The sequence below is a fragment of the Rhea americana genome, unplaced genomic scaffold (assembly GCF_003343005.1).
Source record: "Rhea americana isolate MKP2758 unplaced genomic scaffold, rheAme1 scaffold_61, whole genome shotgun sequence".
NCBI classification, from domain to species: domain Eukaryota; kingdom Metazoa; phylum Chordata; class Aves; order Rheiformes; family Rheidae; genus Rhea; species Rhea americana.
The window spans coordinates 3,676,298-3,697,141 of record NW_028186768.1 but is presented as its reverse complement, the minus strand read 5'-3'; the positions used below and the strand labels follow the sequence as shown (position 1 = coordinate 3,697,141).

Sequence of the window (20,844 nt, the reverse complement as noted above, 5' to 3'; positions counted from 1 at the left end):
GCTTGTGTGTCCTGGGCTTTGAGAATGCTTCTCCTGCCCCAAAACTCCAGGTCTTGCCTCCTGAGAGTAATTTCATTGTGATGTGTCTGGAAGGGGTAAAAGACAGTGAAACCATTCAGTAGTTACCTCTTGAAATAGGAGGGGTTAATGGCTGGTTTGGGAAACCAATGTTACTTGGTGACCATGAGGCCATTGATGGAAGTACATGCCTTGGGCTGTGTTTTTTATGCTGTGCAAGGGTACCAGGGCAGGGAACAGAACTGTCAGAGAAAATTGTGCAAAATCAGTGAAATTAGTCTGTTTTAGTGTGAACCCCAAATGCAGGTGCCACTGCAAAGTGGGGGACCGTAAAGCCTGGGCAGGAAGGAAGAGCTGGGAGCAGAGGTGGCTTATGCTGCTGCTTCTGCCCTAAGAACTGTTCATGAATGTACCTTTGAGCTGCACTGCTGCTAAATGTCTGATCCCAGAACCAGTAAGCCACTTTCCTTCCATGTACACACAGGTGTTGATACTGGTGTACGGTATTATTTTCTGTGTTGGTGCCTGGTGTTGCTTGGGAATTGGGCTAGCGTGATCTGTGAGGTGCTCTGCAGGACTCCCCAGGCACCCAAGAACTTCTCTGGTTCACCCCTCTGCAGCAGACGGGTGGCGGTTGGTAGCTAGCAAGTGTCCAGGATTGCTCAGCTGCCTCAGACCCTATAATACGCAGAAAACAGAGTTGTCAAAAAAAAGGGCAAGTCCTAACTGGGATCTTGATGGGGATTATTGTCTCCTCAAGACAAGAGAGTATAAGAAGACGAGTGAAGGACATAGTGAAATAGAGCTCTCCATCTGATTAGAAATGCTGTCAGCTTGTCTGAACACAGAAGACACATGAATTCAAGGCCTTCTGTCCAGAGGGGTATTCATGTGTGGATATACGAACTGGATGTTTGAAGTCCACGTGTGTGAGCTTGGGCACAGCTGAATGGCTCAGGTGGAGAATCTCCCTCAGGAATGAAGAAGCCTTAGGCTACTGTTAGTGTAGGACTTCTTACATAGAGAGGTTCCTGGAGAGTGAGGAAGAAAGTGGATTTATATTGTACAGTACCTTTCATTTCGTATTTAACTGTTTATAGAGCATTTGCTGTTGGCTTCAGCTGTGCTGGCTGAAGCTACTCATCTGAGGATTGCTGTCACAGCTGCTCATCTCTCACTGCCCTTCAAAACTAACTGTTGCTGTCCCAAATCCCTGGCAGACCTCTTTCCTCAGAAGTTTTACTGCTGAAACTGGTTTGAGCTGCTGTGTCTTTTGACTGAAGTGTGAACGCTCCCTTCCCTTCAAGCTGCCCAGATCTGGGAAGGCATGGTGACAAGGGATGGAATCTTTTCTCGCTGGTCCAACAGAGCACATACTTCCTTGCATCTTTAGTTCCTGAACCCATTAAATATATTTTGTTAGCTTGGTTTATGAATGTTTGCACATAGCGTAGTGTGTGGGGCAGTCTAAAGCAGTATAGCTTTATGCAGGTGTATGACCAGGCACAAATCAATGCAATTATAGTCAAATTGGGGTAGAATCGTACTTTTAATGGTCAGTGGATGTTATCTTCAGGTAAAATGTCATTAATAGACTAGTCATGTGGCTTGTCTGATTCAAGTTAAGGATTTTGTGGTACTGTTGTTCCAAAGTAGTGTTTATGGTATGGTTAGGATCCTCTACAGCTAGTGTGAAATTTGGTAGTGAAAACTCTTTAATTCTTTAGCAACTGTGGAGGAAACAGAAAGTAGCAGTGCTACAGCTCTTGTAGATATTGTCATCTGCTTGTGATAAATTTTTTATAGTGGATCAGTATTTCTTGCTTTAAATATCATTCACCAGTTGTTGGTGGCAGAAACTCTTGGGAGCTGCATCTTTTTAATGTTCAAAGGCAACTCATTGGTACAAATCTAATTCCCCCTCCACATCCCCCCAGCTGATGGATGAAGAGCAGAGGGTTACTCAGTGACAGCTGCCTTGTTGCCTGGTGGCAGCAGCAGTTAGTTTAGTCCTCTGGCTAGTTGGCTTTGTTTTTTATAAAAAAGCCTCGTTTTTTGCTGGAGATGAAAATCTTTCAAGAGAAATGAGACAGCTCGTCTTTCTAAGCTGGTGTCAGATGTTGAGAGTGAATGGCAGTCTTTTTGGTATGCTCTTCAAAGCTGCCCTACTCAGAAACACTACGTACAGGAAGTTTACCAGTGCATTTGCACGAACACATGGATGTAGTTCCTGTCTAGTTTTCCTTTCAACGTTGATAGCTTGCTTGCTTTGGTAACAAAAGACCTCTAACTGCTGGGCTATGGGAAAATGCTCTGTGCGGTCTGTCAGACTGATATGCARTTCAATTAGTAAGGTTCGTTTGTGCTTTTTTTACTTATTTATTTTGCTTTTGGGGGAAAAAAAAGCAGGATATTCTGTATTTGCCATTTTTAGTATCTTATGGCTACTGCTGTAGGGGACTTCTAGGCCACTAATAGAAACATGGTTGATCTCATTAAAACATAGAAGGCTCTTGAGTTTGATTCTTATAAACACATAAAACAATGTGTTCATGTCCCAATCTAAGCAGCTTTCTTGACTGCTACTCAGACAGTGATGTTGAATGTACGTGTGGCTCCATTTTTGCTGTGTCCACACACAAGCATCTCTGGAAATACCACCCTGAGCACTGGAATAGCTGTCTTGAACTTCTTGACTCTTCCTTGCAGTGCCTGATGTGGAACAGTGAATTTACGGCCTTTTACATAGGACTAGCTGATACCACATGAGAAGCTGTGAAAAAGATAGACGTTAGCAATGCATTTTCTTTCCATATCGTTTTGAGTTTTCTCTTGGCCTCCAGTGGTCTGAATTAGTGTGGTGGTTAGGTCAACGTGGGGACCACAGGAGGCTCAAACTGTGGCCTTGAGTTACCTTTGCACAGAGGTGTCCTAACTACATCTCCAGAACTGTGATGGTTAGATTAGAACAGAATCATACTTAACTTTCTCAATTATGCTTTAAAAAAAACAAAACAAAACAAACCCAAGACACAACTGATTTGCACAAGGATAATGTAAAACAATTGAGTTTGTTTATGGTCGATAATAGTGCTTCTCACCTCTGATTTTGCCATTTCCAGTGGAGCTTATGTAGGTGTTAGATAAAAGCATCTCTGCTCCCTGATTGTTTGTTGGTTTAAGTGAAACAAGATGGTCTTCATCCAGTTTCTGAGTGTAGGAGTCCTCTTAGTTAAAAAAAGCGTGCAACTTTGAGTGTACCCTAGTTAGTATTCTTAACTATTCTTATCGGTCTGTGTCCAACAGTTCATGGAAAGTCACATCACCCTTTTCCAGCACGGTCGCTTCTAGTGCAGGCTCCAGCATTGCCAGTCTGGTGTTTTCCATCGTTGGCAGAGTCACCTGCCTCGTGAAGAAGAGGAATCTGGATCTTCAGGAGACAAAGCAGTAACGTGTTAGAATTTGTCATAGCAAATTGGATGGGTAGATGCTGACTAGCAGTCCCCTCTGCTGGGTTTATTGAAATGCCTGTTACTTGAAAACCCCTTTGTTTATCCTTCTCCAGCACCAGCGTGTGTAATTCTCACATCCTTTGCCAGGCTAGGAAAAGGTGGCAGAGGCCATAAGCCAAGAAGCAGGAGTTTGCTCCGGTTGATACTGGGCTGCCAAGCAGTTTCAGAGGTATCTGCTTGATATTCTGCCTTATGACAGAATGGGGAGCAGAGGGAGAACCCATGCCACTTCCAGAAAAGCCCTCATGAAAGTGGAAGAACTTGGAGCACCTGACAGTGTTAAGTGTGCTGAGCTGTGCCAGGGCCTCAGCAGCCCATGGAGGCAGAGGTGGCTTAGAGCTGGTTCCTGCCAAGCCAGGCCTAGGCCACGTTGTGCCCGTCCAGCAGTAGACACCTTCGTTGTTCAGGGRCTTCCCTTTGACGAGCTTTTACCTAGCAGTGAACCTGCTGTAGCTTAGCAGGGCTCCAGCATTTTAAAATGTCCTCTCCTCATGGTGGGGCCTTGCAGGCAGATCTGTGAGCTTTGTGTTAACGTTGGCATGCAATGAAAAGGCAGAGAAATGTTTTTCAGAGTCTTAGGCAGTGACTTCTGCTCGYGTGGCCTTGCACTGGCGTTGAGGAGCGAAGCGCTGTGGAAGAGGAGAGGAAAGCCCTTCCTGAGGGGATGCCCAGCGTATCTCTGCAAGGAAGGGCCCAGCTGTGCTTGAACCAGCCCTGGGGCAACTTGGTGTGATCTAAGGAAGAAGAAATTTCTTAGAAGGAAAGCCTCTTTCCTGGAAGTGCTTCAGTTTGGAGCAGACACTTGTAACAGTGTCTTCTTTATATGGCGAAGAGTGAAGAAAGGTGGGGAGGAAACTGTTCATACTTTCAGATTTTTCTTGATCTTTTTTTTAGTCCATTGTTAGATTTAGGATTTTTTCTCTTTTTTTAATGCTACTCTAAGCTTCCTGTGCCATCAGGCTTCCTGAGAGATCCAGTCACCTCTGTGTTAAAAATCTTGCTCTTCAGTTTTGGAAGGCTGTATATGCCTCCAAGTAATAATTCAGATCTCACAAGACTTAATTTGATTTAAAAACTATTTTATTGGAATTGCCATGAAAAAGTCACATTTAACAGTTGTCATTAGCCCTATTGAAGAAGTTTCATTTATTTCCATTTTGTAATTACAGGGGGAGAGAAAAACCCAAAGCTAGTAGCATACTGCTTTTTCATTTAAAAATTGGTTCTAAATGTTCTTCCACACCGTCTCCCATGGTCTGGATGTGAATTCTTAATGTGTGTGAGTAATAGCACGTTTTATCAGAGACCAATTGCAAGAACCTGCATCTAAGGACAGAGAGCACAGGCGTTACATATACTTGTATAGTTGCAGGCAGCTCTGCGTGAGATCTGTCTCTCTCAAGTCTTTTTCTCTAATTTTAGGTAAAATATGGAAAGCAGACGATGTTCCAGGGGACTTGAGAATTCTCAGAATAATTCTGATTCCAAGAGTTAACATTAACCTTTGGATCTGTAAACCAGGGACTTTTTAGAGGTATAAATAGTATTGTTGAGTCTATTATTAGAATACTGTGCCCAGTACTCTGATGTACTTTTTTTTAAGGGGTACGAGAACCAGCAGCAGTCTGAGGCGTAATCTGATGTCCAGAAAAATCACCCTATAGCCCCATAATGTGTTCATTCTATTAAATTTAGTGAAGAGAAAGTTCAAAAAGAATAGTTACTTGATCATAGTCTGTAAGTATCCACTTGGAGGGAGAGTTTCTGATGATACRGGGCTTTTTAATTTAGTGAAAAAAGCATAATATGTTTAACTATTTGACAGAGCAATTAACCATTGGAACATATCAAAGGATATGGTGGATTTGTCATCTTTGAAATTGTTAATTCAAGACTAGATGCCTTTTAAGAAAAGATGTGGTAATTCAGGCAGAAGTTACGGACTTGATGCAGGAATCATTTGAAATTTGATGGCCTTTTTATGCAGGTCAATTTTGATTATCATTATTGCTTTTCTGTCTGTGACCAATTCCTTGCTTTCTGCCAGCAGTGTTCACATGGCAGAGTCATAATCAGAAGAATCATTCACTTCCTTGTTTGTTCACAAGGTCGCATTACTCAAAAGCGGTGTCTAAAAGTACTTTTCTGAACATAGATTTTTAAAAAATGTCTTTGTTGCTCGCAGCTTTGAGATTTTTTTCTTTTCTTTCTCTTTCTTCCTTTCTTCCGGGATTCCTCTTTCTGTTTTGGTGTTTCAGCTGTTGCTCCAGGGGTCCCATAAGAAGAACTATTTTCCTGTGAGTGGAGCAGCACTAAAACATTGCCACTACAGAGCTTGTAATCTGCTAACTGTGCTCTTGGTTTTCTGGAGCATCTCTTTCAAAGCCTGCTTCCTATTCGACAGTTGAGTGGACAGATGCATGGAAGGAGGTGGTTGTGACTAGGTCATCAGTTCAGGACAACGTTAAGGACAGGAGAAGGAAGCCAGTATAAAATGTTGTCAAATCAGAATGGCAGCATTTACCCCCTGCTCTGGGCTGTTAGACTGACTGCTGCAATATAGAAAATTTGGCAGTAGGAATCCTGGTTTCACAAGTGGAGGGGCTAGATGAAAATTGGTTTTGAGTACAAGCTCAAATTGCAGCGAACCCAAGCTGAGTTGGGGTTGGGAACCTTTCTTGGGCAATAAGGAGTGCTGTAGCAAGTTCAAAATTCTCTTGAGTCTCCTCAGCTTTTCACTGGGTTTTCATAATTTGCGCTACGTTTTGTGCTGTAGTGGCTAGGCTTGCAGGACTTCAGCTAGCTAATTAAAAGTCAGCTTGGACAGGTCTTTGCTATGGCAGAGGTGGTGCTGTAGATGAACCTGCAATGTCAGGCGAATACCTTCTTCCACCCACAGAGATGCTTCTTCCACTGTGGTATATTGCTTATAAAGCTAGCAGGTGGGAAACCCAAGCCTGTTGTAAGAATTAGTTGTGGTAAAAGTTGCCTGAAAGGAGAAGAGTCTCTTCCCGTTGTTGCCCGCTCTTCTGAAGTGTCTCTGCAATGTGTTCCTTGAGCATGCTCCAGCATGATAGCCAGCGCTCTGGATACATTTCAGGGAACAGGTGTACTTGTAGCTTGCTTTCATCTTTTCCAGAACTGATCAAATGCCTGTGTAAATAGTGTCTGATACTTTTCATTATCTGCAGTTACTTTGGACATGCCATCTCTGTCTCTATGATATAGTCTTTCACCTTCAAAGGGAACAATCTTCAACAAGTAAAGGAGCAGTGGGCTGGGTGTGTTTTGCAGTCTTTAGGCAAAGTTACATTATGTGATAGAGGAGTAGGTGTGCTTTTGCCTTGAATGTATGTTCCTATCTTCAAATACAGGTCATTATGCTTGAGAGAGAAAAACATTAAATTTATTTTCTTGTTTTCTGGGTGCCAGAGCTCAGTTTAACTTCCTTTTGTTTTCCAGCATGCAAGTAAAGACCCCAAAGAAGGAAGAGACAGCAGAGATCAGAAAGAATCCAAGGAGGAAGGCAACAAAAATGTCTTGGAGTTTGGGAAGCCATTGCCGTTGTCCTCTCTCCCAGGCCTTCACCAGTCACTACCTCAGAACCAGAGCTATGTGGCCACCACAAAGTCGCAGACGGGTAAAAAGGACAGAGTTAAAATCCCTAGCAGCACCCACCTGCAAAATGTGTGTTTGAGTGAGTGAATGTGAGATGAGACAGGCTAACAAGAACCGAAACACTCTCTGTTCATTCTTCTCCCTCCCCCCCCCGCCCCAAATCTCCTTTAAGGTGTTCTTTTCTACTAGCATCAGTAGAACTGCTGATACAGACTTCTTTTGATGGATGCCATTTCATTTAGCCACTACTCTGCAACTGGCCATTTCACTGCAACAAGATTACTTGTCATCTTGACTTCCTTGTAGCTTGTGGTGTTCTGGGTAGCACAGGATATACCCTTGCAGTCCTCTGTTAAAGTAGCCTCCCAGATGAAGTCCATCAGCTCTCTGTCTCTGTAAGGAGCCCTTGCCATTCAGTCCTTACAGGGACATGTTGTTTCTGTGAGGTATAGTTTCTGTGGTGGGATGGAAACAAAGCCAGGAGCAGTCTTGGGTGAAAAGCCTGAGTGTAGATTAGGTGAATGAATTCCTTAGTCTGATGTATTGAGCTTCTGCCTGCAGGTGCCTTCCCTTAGCAGTGTGCGGAGGGAACTGTATTTTGTCAGACGCCAGCCAGACCGAGGATAACAATTTGCTCCTCTACTAAAACTCTTTATTAGAGGAGATATTTTAATCCCATCTGCATATGTGATATTCTGAAGATGTTCCTATCAGTTATGAGGGACTTTATATGTCAGTGGGACAACTGCTTACCATGAGCTACAGCTGTGTAAATAAAATTGAGTTAGCAAAATTCTTTTAAGAGGAGACGCTTCATAGATTTTTGTGTGAAATTTCATTAGAATTAGAAAGGAAGAAATGTTTTCAAGGAATAGAGACTGTACAGCTGCAAAGTGATATTGCTGATGCTGAAGCTAGCTGTTCCCTGCTCTATGCTGTTCTTGAAAGAGCCTGCACTAAGTATACTTCTGATTTGTATTCTCCAAAAACAACATCAGGCTTCGAGATACGATGGCTGATTAGATTAGAAGGCAGGAGGGAGGCGTACCAAATTAGGACCTGATCAAACTACTGAAAGGAATCAAACTGCAGCTTTTATAGTTGATGTGAAGTGAGGTTAAATGGCAAACACCTCTTTAAGGTGGCTTTTCCCTACGTGTTATTCAGTTATTGTATGATTGCATTCATTGCAAGTCCGTATTACTAGTCTTGCAGTATATATTTGAGCAAGTTGGATTCTATTCAGCCTCCTACGGCGTCAGCAAGACTGCCAARCACAGCCTAATTTAAGGATTTTGGTATTATATACGGTGATGTAGGGGCCAGACGGAACATGGAAAGGATACTTAGAATTTGAGTGAGTTTGCAGCAGTGGCAAAAAGCTCTTGTGTGTTCACATGCATGTGCCTGTCATCTTCTGGGTGACTGGTAAAAAACTAGTTCGAGTGGGAAGCCTTTTTCTCTATTCGTTCAGCATTAGTTCCTGGCCTCCAGGGTGGTTTCCCACAGTACAAACCTCTGCTTTCTATCCCTTCTTCTTTTCATTCTTGAGTCCAGTTTGGGTTTATTTGCTTCTCTTTTCCAGCTGCTGCAGTATCTCGGAAGAAAAAACGGAGAATGGGAACCTATAGCCTGGTTCCCAAGAAAAAGACCAAAGTGTTAAAACAGAGAACAATGATTGAGATGTTTAAGAGCATAACTCATTCCTCTGTGGGTGCCAAGGTGAGGGGTGCGCTGAGCCTACTCAGCATGTGTGTTATCTCCATATACCTCCTTTGTACTAGCACACCAGCCCCCTGGGTAGGCTTTAGGAACATGCTGGCTTGTTGCTGTTGGCATTTTCCATTTTGAGTCCTAAGTCTTCTTTCTGGTAAAAGCATTCTGCCTTCAGGAGCCTCGCTGGAGAGTTCTGAAAATGACTGTCTGAGGGCGGCTGTTGAGATACCATCTCTTAAGTGTTTTCCAGTGAATGTTTCCCTTCTGGGAAACATCCTATGGACCTGGGGAGTTTTGAGTAACCGTGTGGTAACCTTTTTGTTTTGGAGTCCTCAAGGTGACTGTCTAGTGTTCCGCTTGAGGCTGTAAGGCAAAACAACTGATTATCTTAAAAAAAGCTTAAACTAGGCTCCTCATTTCCCACATTGACAGCATGCAGTGACACATGGCAGGCTTTCCAACCAGGCTTGTTGTCAGCATTTAAGAGCTCTGGAGGGAGACATAGCCAGCTTCCTCTGTCAGCTTCAAGGGATCCTAACAGGCAGTAGAGGTGGTCTGGGTTAGATTCAGTTGTTCTGCGCTAYGAATTGATGTAGTCTTTGTGGCTCATGAGCTTGGTTGATTTTCAGAGTGAAAAGGACCTAGGTGATGGCAGCCCTCATGTGAATGGGGAAAGCATAGATGTAGACTCTGAAGAGGAAGACTCTGATGAGTTGGAAGAGGATGATGATCATGGAGCAGAACAGCCAGCTGCATTTCCTGCAGATGATAACAGGACCTCTAAGGACAGTGCATCTGATGCAGACAATGCCAGAAAGGTATTAACATGCTCTATGCAGGACTTGAAGCGATGGGATAGGATTCTTTTATATATGTGGAATGGGAAAGAAAGGGGCATGAGCTGAGGAAACTTCTAGGATATTTTAGCCTATGAGATGGCAGAAAGCACCACAGTGGAAATGAGGCCTTGTGATGACCAGCTTCTGTTCCTTCCCGCCCTCTAGTCTCAACACTGCTACATAAAACTCCATAGTTTGGTGTCCTGTTGCAGGACTCCCACCACATTCAGTTACGGGATTCGGTGAACTAGTAAGAGGTGTTTTCGTAGTCTTGCCTATTGCTGACAGGTAAAACACAAAGAATTGCTTTAAAAATCAATCTTAAAAATCATGGAGCAGTGTCATGAACATGGTGCAGACATGAGGCTGTTTCTGGATAATTACAGAAGTTAAGACTCAGTTGGAAAGCTTATTTCTGGGGTGGAATTTTTCCCCTGTACYTTCCTCCTGAATGTATCATTATATGGGCATTAAAAGCCTTAGGAGTTTTTGTTCCAGAAAGCAACTTCTGTTAGTGCATGCTCAAGTCGGGGCTGGATGCTGCGGGGGGCGTTGCAGTCRGACAACCAGAGCCTGAGCAGGGCTGTGAGGATGCTCCTCTTTGGGAAACCTAACCTGGCTGACTTTCTGTTCTTGGGCAAATGGTGGCTGCAGATTGATGATGGTGAGTCTGAAGAGGAACAAGAGTCTGGAGAATCTGGGGAGGAGGAAGAAGATGGAGATGAGTCTGACTTGGTAAGCCTGATTGCTAAATACATCTTTCAGCCTTTGTRTTGTTAATAATATTTTCCTCTTTGGCAGAAAGAAAGAGAGAAGCGCTGTAGTTTCATGTCTCTCTGACAAAATTCACTCTCTTGAAACCACCCACATATAGAATATTGTTTTCCACAAGGTGCTTAACCTTGATCTGTGATACAATTAATTGCTTTCTGATGCTAATTAATGAGCTTTTGTTGTTTTCAACAAGGTGTTGACTACTTTTAATCATTTGAACCTTAATGGAAATATTTAAGGGTGCTTAAATTCTTTGGAGGCAAACTTGGCAAGTGATACAAGCCAGCAAGGCTTTTTTAACAACCTGAAGCTCAGTATGTCTTTTCAGAGTCCAGGTAGAGTTGTTCCAGAAACCATTGGCCTAGCCCTCTGCCTAAATTCACATTTTTCTGCCATACCAGCTCACAATACCAGAGAATCCAGCAGCCCTCATCAGGAGGGAGACTTACAAATGCCACAAATATGGGCACTCTACCAAGAAACTTGTTTCTTTAGTGTTAGGGCAAGACTTTCACCAGATGCTGGTGATTTTTACTTTCTATTTTTTAAATGACCAAGCTACAGAGGGGAACCTGATTTTTTTTTGACATTACTGTTTATTGATTGTCTCTGTCYTCCCACTCTCCCCTTTACTTTAAAATTTTGCTCCCTTTCCACAGCATCTCAAGTTGAGGAGCCAGCATTTAAGGCACCCCAATTCTCCAGTCACCTTGAGAAAATTCTTGGCTTCATTTTCTTGATGTTTTGAGCTAAAGGTAGAAGTGAATTTAACAAATCGATCAATGAAGCTCTCTAGAGTCTTGGTCCATGTTCTCTGACACTACAAAAGCCAGAGAAGACAAATCAGCAGGTTTTGTGTAGCCTGCCTCTTTTGCTGGGTAGTTGAGGAAGGTCTGTTGTTAGCTCAAACTGAAGGTTGATCTCACAGTCAAGTCCAAACTCCCAAGTCATATCTGCACATCCTAGACGTGGTTTTTACTCTGCTCATATCTGAAGTGAGTCAGTCATCTCTGCAGTCTGGGACTGGCTCAAATGCAAACCTCTCCCCCACAAGCAGTGTGATGCAATTGGTTTAAGCCACGTGGTGAGGCACAATCAAGCCCACACGCAGGCACAGTTATCAAGGGCAGTATAAACACGGCCTTAGAGCTACCTCGGAGAACCAGGGCTCAGCACCACCTTTGCCTGACTGCAGTCACTGTGATAACAGGGCATGGTGCAGCATCGGTTTCCTGCTAAGGTAGGCCATGAAGGTAGGCCTTGTTCCAGCCTCTGTTGAAAGTAGCAGGAACTTTTTTCGTAGACTTTGGTGGGAGATGGATATCCTTTAATGAGCTATCAGTTTCAGTTGGAACATGAATTTTACAATTTGAACTTTCAACCCTGGAAGGCAGTTTTGATTCCTTGTTACAATGTTGTCTTTGAAAACCCACCTCAGACAACTCTATTTTCTGCTTAAAAAACAACCAAAACCCCCCCAAACCCTGCTTAGTTGCGTTGCATACGTGTGACTGAAGAGGCTGTTACTGTATGATTTGGTTATGTTGACCGGATACCCTAGGCCTTGCTTAGGGAGGGGGCCGGTCTGATGCTGCAAAATGAAATTCCCCAGGGTCTGTGCCAATGCCRTAAGCTACCTCCTTGGGTACCAGATGTATCTATTGGCATTCCATAGCCTAACTGAGGAGCAATGTTGATGTTTGGGGAGGGCTGAAAAAAAAAGCTAAAAGTGTGCTTTTGACTGCATACTTACACTGCTGACTGAAGGTGCTCAGATACTGCTGTGATGAGTGTGGTATAAGAGCGTACATGGAAGAGAAAGTGAAGCATGCACTATTTAAATGACAGGAAATACACCCACGTGTGTACTCATGTTTCCTTTTCGGAGCTATGAAGACATCTTTGCACTACTTGATTTCAAACCCCCTGTCCCTAAGGCCTTCTCACACAACTTGAGCCATGTAAAGGGTCTTTAGCATGAGTGCGAAGGACTGCTGGGCTGCTGATACCAATATACCTAACATGCAAATGGCCTCTCTGGTTATTCAGAGTTCTGAGTCCAGTGTCAAGAAGAAGCTGCTGAAAAGGAAAGGAAAGACGGATAGCCCATGGCTGAAACCCACCCGCAAGAGGAGACGGAGGAATAGAAAGAAACAAGCTGGTGTGCTAGGTAACTTAATTGTATTTGTTCTTTAACTACTCAGAAATTAACCTTCCAGGTAGGGATGAGAACCTGAGGCCCATAAGGCAGTGACTGTCTGCAGACMTCTGTCTTACTTTGTAAGGCTAAGCTGTATGGTAAACCAGGGGCTGAACTTGCATCTCACCTGCTCCAGTAACTGCTCATACACATATTTTTACAGCAGAATAAATATGAAGTCACTTTAGCCTCGTCTTGTTGGCATGCCCTAGAAATATCCTTTGTTCATGTTCATGTCCAGAAGAACCATTTGTTTTTTCTGAGGTACTGGGGCAGATATGGAAACAAACTCCTGTTCTGGTTTTCACTCCAGATTTGTTATGTTTTTGGTAGAAAGCACTAGGGTCAGCCTAACTGCTGCTCATTGCAAGCATCTTCCAAATAACTTACTTCTAGAGTTGCTCTCTCCTCTCTCACCCAACCAGAGAGTTTTTCAAGATCCCAAGTAAGAAGTGGAGTAAACTTTTGCTTTAGAAGATCCAAAAAAGACCTCACGGACTCATAAATTATGAGCTAAGGGAGATTGGTTAGATGCAGAAAGAGAATGAAGAAACCACCGTGGAGTAATTTGTGTTTGGTTTTTGTGGATGTTTGTCCATGTAAACTGAAGGTGCCGTTCTCTTTTTTCTTAAAGTACCACAACATTTGTAATTAGCTATCTCTTGCCATCTCATGTTGGTTCAAGTCATCGTTCTTGTTTAATCTAAAATACATAGCACTCTAAAGAGGTTGCAGTCCCTTTTGTCCTGTGAAAGCTGTGGAGTGCGAGAAGCTGGGAGAGGAAAGTGGATCTGATTTTTCATCTGTAGGAAAAGTAACAAGACGGTAAAATAATTTGTAGTCTGTGGAAATGAAGCTATGCCTTTAGCTTCATTATTAACATTTCATACTTGTCCAGTGCCATCCAGAAGTTTTCTGTGTTTGCTAATTCTTTGAATTAGGCTGTTCTTATCAGCAGATCTGCAGCTCAGCTGCTTCTGAGCTAAAGGACCACGTTTCAGCTGCTGGGCTGCTTCTAGGGTTTTGTTAGTCATCTAACTTGCTCCGGTTACTCACAGACCTTTCTTCGGAAGAGGTGGGGGCCACTGGACGCGTTCAGAGCAAATAGCTGATGCTTCATTTCAGATGCAGGCTCTTTTTCAGTGCCTTGAATAAAGGTGGCAGCTAATCTTTCAGGCTAACACAAGCCTCTTGACCAAGCCTGAGTGGGAGAAGCAAACCAGGAGAGAAAGGGAAGCCAAGCAAATGTGAAGAGATTCACAATTCCCAAGAAGGCTCTGAGGGATTCCCCCATGCAATCTCTTTCTAGCAGCAGCTGTGTTCACTTAGAGCCAGAACTTGGCTTTTATGTTTTCTCCTCCCATTAAGCTGAATGTCACCTGTCTCGTCCTCTTCACAATGTACATTATTAGCCAGTTTGCTCTGTCTGGCCTGAGTGTACCTAGAGCCCTTTGCAGCAGGTTGGAGACAGGAGAATGCGCTGAGCCTGGGTGAGCCTGGTTTCATCCCTTCCTCGTGCCATTTAAGCTTCTGCTGCTGATGCAGTACGGCAGCAGGCAGATGTGCTTTTCAGAGACAGAACTTATTTGTCTCAATTATTCTTTTTTGTTACCTTCCTAAGTGGAAGTGGAAAATCTCTCCGATCAGACCGAGAAGGAAATAAGAGATAAGAGATCAATTGTGCCTTATATGCCCAGATGTTGTATTTTCATAATTCTATGTGCATCTGTTCTCATAGTCTCTCTGAGGAGCCTGCATACAGCCTGCTTGGTTGAATGTGGCCTTTATAGACATGCACACAATCTTTTTCCTTCCTTTTTTTTTTTTTTGACTACGTAAATATATGTATATTTTAATTTAGGTGCTGAAGCCTATAAATCATCTTTGGGAGGCAGAGAGGGATCTGTCCAGGAGAACAGTATGGAATACATGGAGGTGTCTCTTGATTCCTTGGATCTCCGAGTGAAGGGAATTCTATCTTCACAGTCGGAAGGTGAGTGTCAGCTTTCTAAATATGGCCATGTACCATTTTGGTTCTTTGTTTCCCTGGTCTTATCCTGTGCATTGAGTTGATGCCCCCTGGTGGCTATTAATGCCAGAAAGTGAAGCAGTGCCTTGCCGAAGAGGCGGCTGATCGCACAGCGCGGAAGCGTGGGTGCTTTGTTGTCCTTGGGCCTGGTGGCCTGCATGGTGGGGTTTAAAGAAGGGAGCCCAGTTCAGGTGGGAGCCTTGGAGTTGAGTCAATATTTGACTTAAAAACACTCCTGATGAAGGATGTAAGCTGTCTGTCCCTAGTCTGTCTGTCTTGTTCTGCAGCTCCCCTCCCCTCCTTGGACAACACTTGTTTAGCATTTCCTTGAATCATTACCTTACGCACGCAGGCTGATGCCCTGATTGTTACCTTGTTCARCCCTGGAAGTGTGCACTACGTTATAAGATGTAGTCGGGTAGTGTAGAAGGATCGCGCCCATCAGTCCTTAGAGAGGAGGGACAAATGCTGCTTCCTTGGGGGAGGAGGGTGAAGGGAGTGTGGCCACAGGGCTGTCTGGCCACTGGCTCTGGCGACACCCCTTTGATGAGCAGGCTGCTGTTCCCAGTGCTGAATTTGTCCTGGCTCCAGCATTTTGTCACTGAACTGAATCCCGTCTGTTTGTCCCCCATCATTCTTTCACTTTCAAAGGTTGTCTTGACTCTTTTGATAGAGGTGCATCAAAGAAGTGGTGGGAGTGTTCACCACCAAGGGAGGGTCAGGATGGATGATGGATGCTTTCACCAGAACCTCTGGATGTCAAAAAGATTATGAAAGTGACAGCTTGGAAGGCAAGGAAAGAGCTTTGTGACTTGTGATCCTAGAAAAAGCTCTTATATTTTTAAGAACTTGACAGGATTTTACATGAAAGCTGCAAGGACCTTCCCTTTGCTTGTATGTCTTGAAATATCCCATCCGTTCTCTGGGGTTGGTCTTGCAACTTGTTGGCTAAAGGAAACTCCTTACACGATGAAAAGGGTTAGTACTTGGTGGGTAGAATCATATCCGTGGGTGGATGTCTGGGGGTGGTGGTGGGGAATGCTGCCTTTGCCAGGGCRGCTAAACAGGAATCTCCCTCAGGAATTGAGAGTCTTTGAAACTTAGCTGTAAAGTAACTCTCCTTTCAAAAGCTTCAAAAATAGCARTATGCTTCCTTATTGCTGGGGCCCAATTACAGAGTAGGCATGGGCAGAGAAAGCTTGGGACACCTCATGGTGAGCTGGTCCAAGGCAAATGTTTGGAGGTTTGCTTTGAGTAATGAAAGTATTGCAAGAAATGTTGCAGCTATGTGGGATTAAAATAGGAGTGTGAGATTCAAAGCAATCCTTCTGTCATTAAGCCAGGGTTTTGTAATCATGGGTAACCTCAAAATAAAGTTGAATCCAGAAGGGGCTGCAAGAATGTTCACTCTGTGTCYCCAAACTAGACTTCGAGTCCCTTAAAAACCTTTATTAACCTTTACAAAGGTTTGTAAATGTTAAAAATTTGAGTGTCAGGGAAAGAGGTGAGGAGAAAGCAGGAATATCGGAACATTTTGCTGCTTTTTTGCCGTGATCTGTTCTCTTTCCAAAAAAAATATTTCTTTGTTGGCTGAAACCAAATAGTCCCAGGATGTATTTTTTTTCCATCTTTGTAATAAGCCTCTACAAATATAAGTTTATGCTTTCCTTATCTTCTCTATTTATCACTGCAATAACTATTCAGATTTCAAACGCCAGGTGGTTTCCTACAAATTTCCTAGTACCAGAGCTCATTGTTGTGGTGTCAGTAGGAAGGAAAGTTAGACTGATAGTTTTGTGTTTCATCATTGCTTTTCTCTGTTGGGATTTTCTTAGGATAAACTGTTCTTAGCTCTATTCTTGAATTCTGCACCAAGATCTGTAGTGTGGCTGAACTTAGCAAAGTACATAATGCTTTTGCAAACTCCATCCRGTGTAAGCAAGAGATCGTTCCACATGGTTTAGATAATGCCTTTAAAGCCTTTGAGAACGGGAAGATGCCACAGGTGGTGTTGACACGACTGCCTCCTTTCTCCTGGAAGATAACTTTGGAGTTGATTTGCTGTTCTTTTGCGCTCTAGGTCTTTCCAATGGTCCTGAAGCAATGGAAGTTGATGGTCTCCAGGAAGTTCCCCTCTGTAGCTGTCGAATGGAAACCCCCAAAAGCAGAGAGATTACCACGCTAGCCAACAACCAGTGTATGGCAACGGAGAGTGTGGATAATGAGGTAGGAGCTTGTCTTTCAGCTTCTTGCAGAGTTTTCTTCTGTGGAGAAAGAAACAAGCAAAGCTGTGCAGCTGCCCAGCAAGGTGTTGTGCTGCGAACATGTGTCAGGTCATGCTAAGGCTCTGTGAGCCTGCAAGATTGGGCATCCACCGATGCATGTGAATGGCAAGACAAACACCTCACTCCTGCAGCTGGAGGCTCCAGCACTCTACATGTGTCACACAATCAAATTAAAGCCGCTCTAAAGTGAGGAGATAGTGCTTGTCTGTGTGCTAGTTGAAGAGACATTGGATGGATCTCTTCTACTTGTCTTGGCCTATGTGGTGTAGCAGACATACTTCAGGCAAAGTGGACTAAAATACATTAGCATGCATCAAAGTGAGAAAATCCAATCAGAGCAAGCTTAGAGCTGGTTTCCCTTGACTACGAAGGAGCTGATGCAAACCTTCCCGTAGCCAGCTTTTGAGTTTCTGGAACTTGGCATGCTGTCCACCAGCTCAGTCTCTCCCAGCCTTCCTCTTTCCTCCTCCCCCGAAGAGGCTTCTGTTACAAAGCTTCTTATGTCCTGGCAACCCTGCACTGCCTCCAGGTCTGGCTGACTAAAAACTCCTGCACTTGATGACTTTCAGTTGATTACAGCTGGGCTGGTTGGGCTCTGCTGGTTCCAGAAGTGTGGAAGTCAGTGGCAGAAGTGACTCCCTCCTAGATTTTGGAAAGTAAGACTTCAGGACAGAAGCAAACTCTTTYGATCCTCCTTTTCCTGGAAGGCACTTGTGTTTCTTCTAAGCTGCAGCTGAGACACAGTCACACTGTACCACTCTGATACTTGCTGATAGTAGGACAGGGAGCCAAAATCTTCCTAGTTCTTCTGTGGGTTCCCAGGAGAAGGGTGGGTGAATGAAGAGAGACAGGGAGGAAAGTAATGAAATTTAGAGGTGAGCTCTATTTCTGTTAGTATGTGCTGGTATCCTATGTAGAAAGGAATTTCCAAAGCCTGGCAAGCAATATTGATTTATTAAAGAGAGAACACCCTGGAAACTTGGAGAGAGRGGGACTAGTGTCCCCCAATGTTTCGAAATAAAAATAAATGAAAGAGTTTCTCTTGCATATGGTTGTTTGATCGTTCTTTCCCCAGATAGATTAGAGAGAATAGCAAAGGCCATGCTTTGTTAGATTCTTTTTCATAGAGGGATATTAAATGACTCATAGATGTTATAAGGATATTGTATGTATGAATTGTAGGTTCTCCCAACTGTCATGTCCTTGGATAATGTTATAAATAGTTATGAGCGCTCTGCTGTACTCTGTAATGGTTGGAAAATAGCAATTAATCATTTCAGACTTTTTAAAAGTTTCCGACAAATAATATTAAGTGTGACATAATAGTACAGGGAGGACTTGTTCACACAGACAGTGCTCCTTCTCACGCGTTCAGTTCATCATTTGCTCACTTCATAAGTAAAGTAAATGGAATTGTCCTCTTTTCTGCCACTCCTGCAAACTCTAGGATCTGCATTAACAGTGATCACTGTAGCCAAGGGGTCACAACAGGTAGACCTTGCAGCTAGAATTTGGGTAACTTGGATCAGAGACAAAATATCGGTGAATCAGTAAGCCAGGTTAAATTCTGTTCTGTTCTCTGCAGTGCTGTTGGTTCTGTAGGACAAATGGAGTTAAAAAATACATAGATATGTTAGGGAAGGAGTCTAGTTAGGCAGAGAACAAGCAGCAGGTAGAAGCTCAGCTGGACAGAGAGGGACAGTCGCAGTCTGCTAGTGGTGAGTCGGCCCTGTGTTTGTTCCTGACCCTTCGATCACGGCGGCAGTGCACAATAAACCCTGCACGGATTTTTGTAGGGRCGTTTCCTTGTAAAAGCCTTCACGTTTAAATTTCTAGTTTGTTAAAAGTCCTTTGTTAAGCATCTGGAGGGAGCAAGGCATTACAAAGACGAACTTACAGAACCTGAGCAGTTTTGCGTCATGCTAGCAGGTGGCAACTAGGATGTGGAAGTATTGTAGCGGTATGAATGGGGGCAGTGGAAGGAAGCACTGATCTTTCTGATRCAGCAAAGTGAGTAACACCAGTAGGGAAAAGTGAATCCCAATTATAGAGCCTGCTGTCATAAGTAAAATAAGGCAGCGCAAGAGAAGACAGGTTTTTAAGCCTGAAATTGTACATTTTTTTTTTTAGAAAACATACTCAAAACGTAACTTCAGTTGAGCTCTGGTGAAGCCTGGCTGTTTGTCCCTGTGGTCTGGGCAGGGGCCAGTGCTGGAACCAGTACAGACGAAAACTTAGCTGGCAGCGAAGAGCTGTTATTTTCCCCTTTATCTTTCTGTGACTTATACTTTTGAACAGTAACAAGATTTAGTGCATATGGTCTTGTTCTCTTGGTCACTGACACCCGCTCTTCCTGGCAAAATAAGAGCGTATGTTGTCTGAGTCAGGCCCATGGGACTGCCCATTCTGTGGCTGCTTGACTGTTGTGCGTTTCCAGTTATGATTTTTCTTGCAAGGAACAAACGACTCTGGGCCACATGCATGTTAGTTAGTAAATGATGCATTTCTTCTTGTGAGAGCAGCTTTCACAGCTTCCTGCTGCACTGCTAATGCTATCTGGCATACATCTGAATTACTGTGAAAAAGCCAGGGCTCATCAGGGCAGTGTGCAAAATCTTCCTCCGCACAAGCACAGAGAGTGTTTTGGTCTCCAGTAATTTCATTTCCTTTAATTTCTCCTGTTCCAGCTGGGCCGATGCACAAACAGTGTGGTTAAGTATGAACTGATGCGCCCGTCTAACAAAGTCCAGCTTTTGGTGCTGTGTGAGGACCATAGAGGGAGGATGGTGAAACACCAGTGTTGCCCTGGCTGTGGATACTTTTGCACTGCAGTAAGTCCGTGCTCTCAATCTAGGGAAGGGGGTGCCTGTCACAGTAGCTGAAAGAGTCGGAGGTGGAGATGTACCTGAAGGGGTTTACTGACTTCCTGGCATAAGCTCCACCTCTTTCCACAGCACGTCAGATGGTGTTTTGTACAAGAGGAATGTATTTGAGGGTAGCTAAAGTTGTTCCTTTAACTCCCTGGAGACCCCAGGAGATGTTACTGCCTGGTTTTCATTGTGATTTCCCACAGTGGATGTCTGGCCTTAGGAATTTCTTTGGAGTGAGTTTTTTTTTTTTATTTATTTTCTTCCTCTGCACAGGTCAGTCGCATCAAAAGTTATGTTAGGCTGCTTTGTAAATCAGTCTGTGTATGCAAAGTGGTTCTGTCCCACGACCAGCTCATGAGGGTTTAGATGGGGAACCTAAGTGATGGCATTGGAACAAGACAGTGCTTCAGATCTCCCACTTCTTCTTTACTTCTGCCACCAAGACTTTTAATAGCTTTAGTCTAGTCCTTTTAAGTCATCAGTATCCTAATTTCCCTGTTGGTAAAGCTGATAGAACACCAATTCTCTGCCTCATAGGGTGATTGGGAAGCTTAATTGTCTGGTGTTAGTGAAGTGCTGTTTAAGATGACTGAAGGAAAGATGCTACAGTAGTCTCAAGCATTACTATAATAAGTGGAAGCATCATGAGTTTTCATGCTGAGTCAAAGATCATTTAAAAGATAAAATCCTCAAAACCCTTAAAGACATTTTTCAAAGCTGAAATAAAGGTAATTAGATTTCTTTGGAGGACTGTGAATTCAGGAGGAAAGAGGGCTTTAACTAACCTTTCCTTAAGGAAAGGTTACATCTCTAAATGACATGTCATAGTTCATAGAGGTGAGGCTAGGAGTGTTTGAGTCTGTGCTGTCCATCACTAATAACGCAGCACAGGAGGGCTTTAGGTAACACTAATGTCGTAGAGTAATGACTTCTGGGGTACCTTCAGTTCAGAAGACTTTACTGGAAAGGGAAAATAATTTTAA

General features: G+C 43.5%; 1 protein-coding gene across 14 annotated transcripts in view; it reads left to right on the top strand.

The window, feature by feature from the left end:
- Positions 1 to 20,844, top strand: part of EHMT1 (euchromatic histone lysine methyltransferase 1) — a 131,153-nt gene that overhangs the window by 79,304 nt on the left and 31,005 nt on the right. For 12 of the 14 annotated variants that reach the window (XM_085320033.1, XM_085320032.1, XM_085320046.1 and 9 more), the window contains 8 exons: positions 6,993 to 7,170; positions 8,734 to 8,870; positions 9,494 to 9,682; positions 10,358 to 10,438; positions 12,527 to 12,647; positions 14,539 to 14,670; positions 16,787 to 16,932; positions 19,679 to 19,822. In XM_085320033.1, the coding sequence (XP_085176159.1) occupies positions 6,993 to 7,170; positions 8,734 to 8,870; positions 9,494 to 9,682; positions 10,358 to 10,438; positions 12,527 to 12,647; positions 14,539 to 14,670; positions 16,787 to 16,932; positions 19,679 to 19,822 (1,128 nt within the window). The remainder of the gene's footprint in view (positions 1 to 6,992; positions 7,171 to 8,733; positions 8,871 to 9,493; positions 9,683 to 10,357; positions 10,439 to 12,526; positions 12,648 to 14,538; positions 14,671 to 16,786; positions 16,933 to 19,678; positions 19,823 to 20,844) is intronic. The other 2 variants (XM_085320036.1, XM_085320039.1) reach the window with 1 other exon arrangement.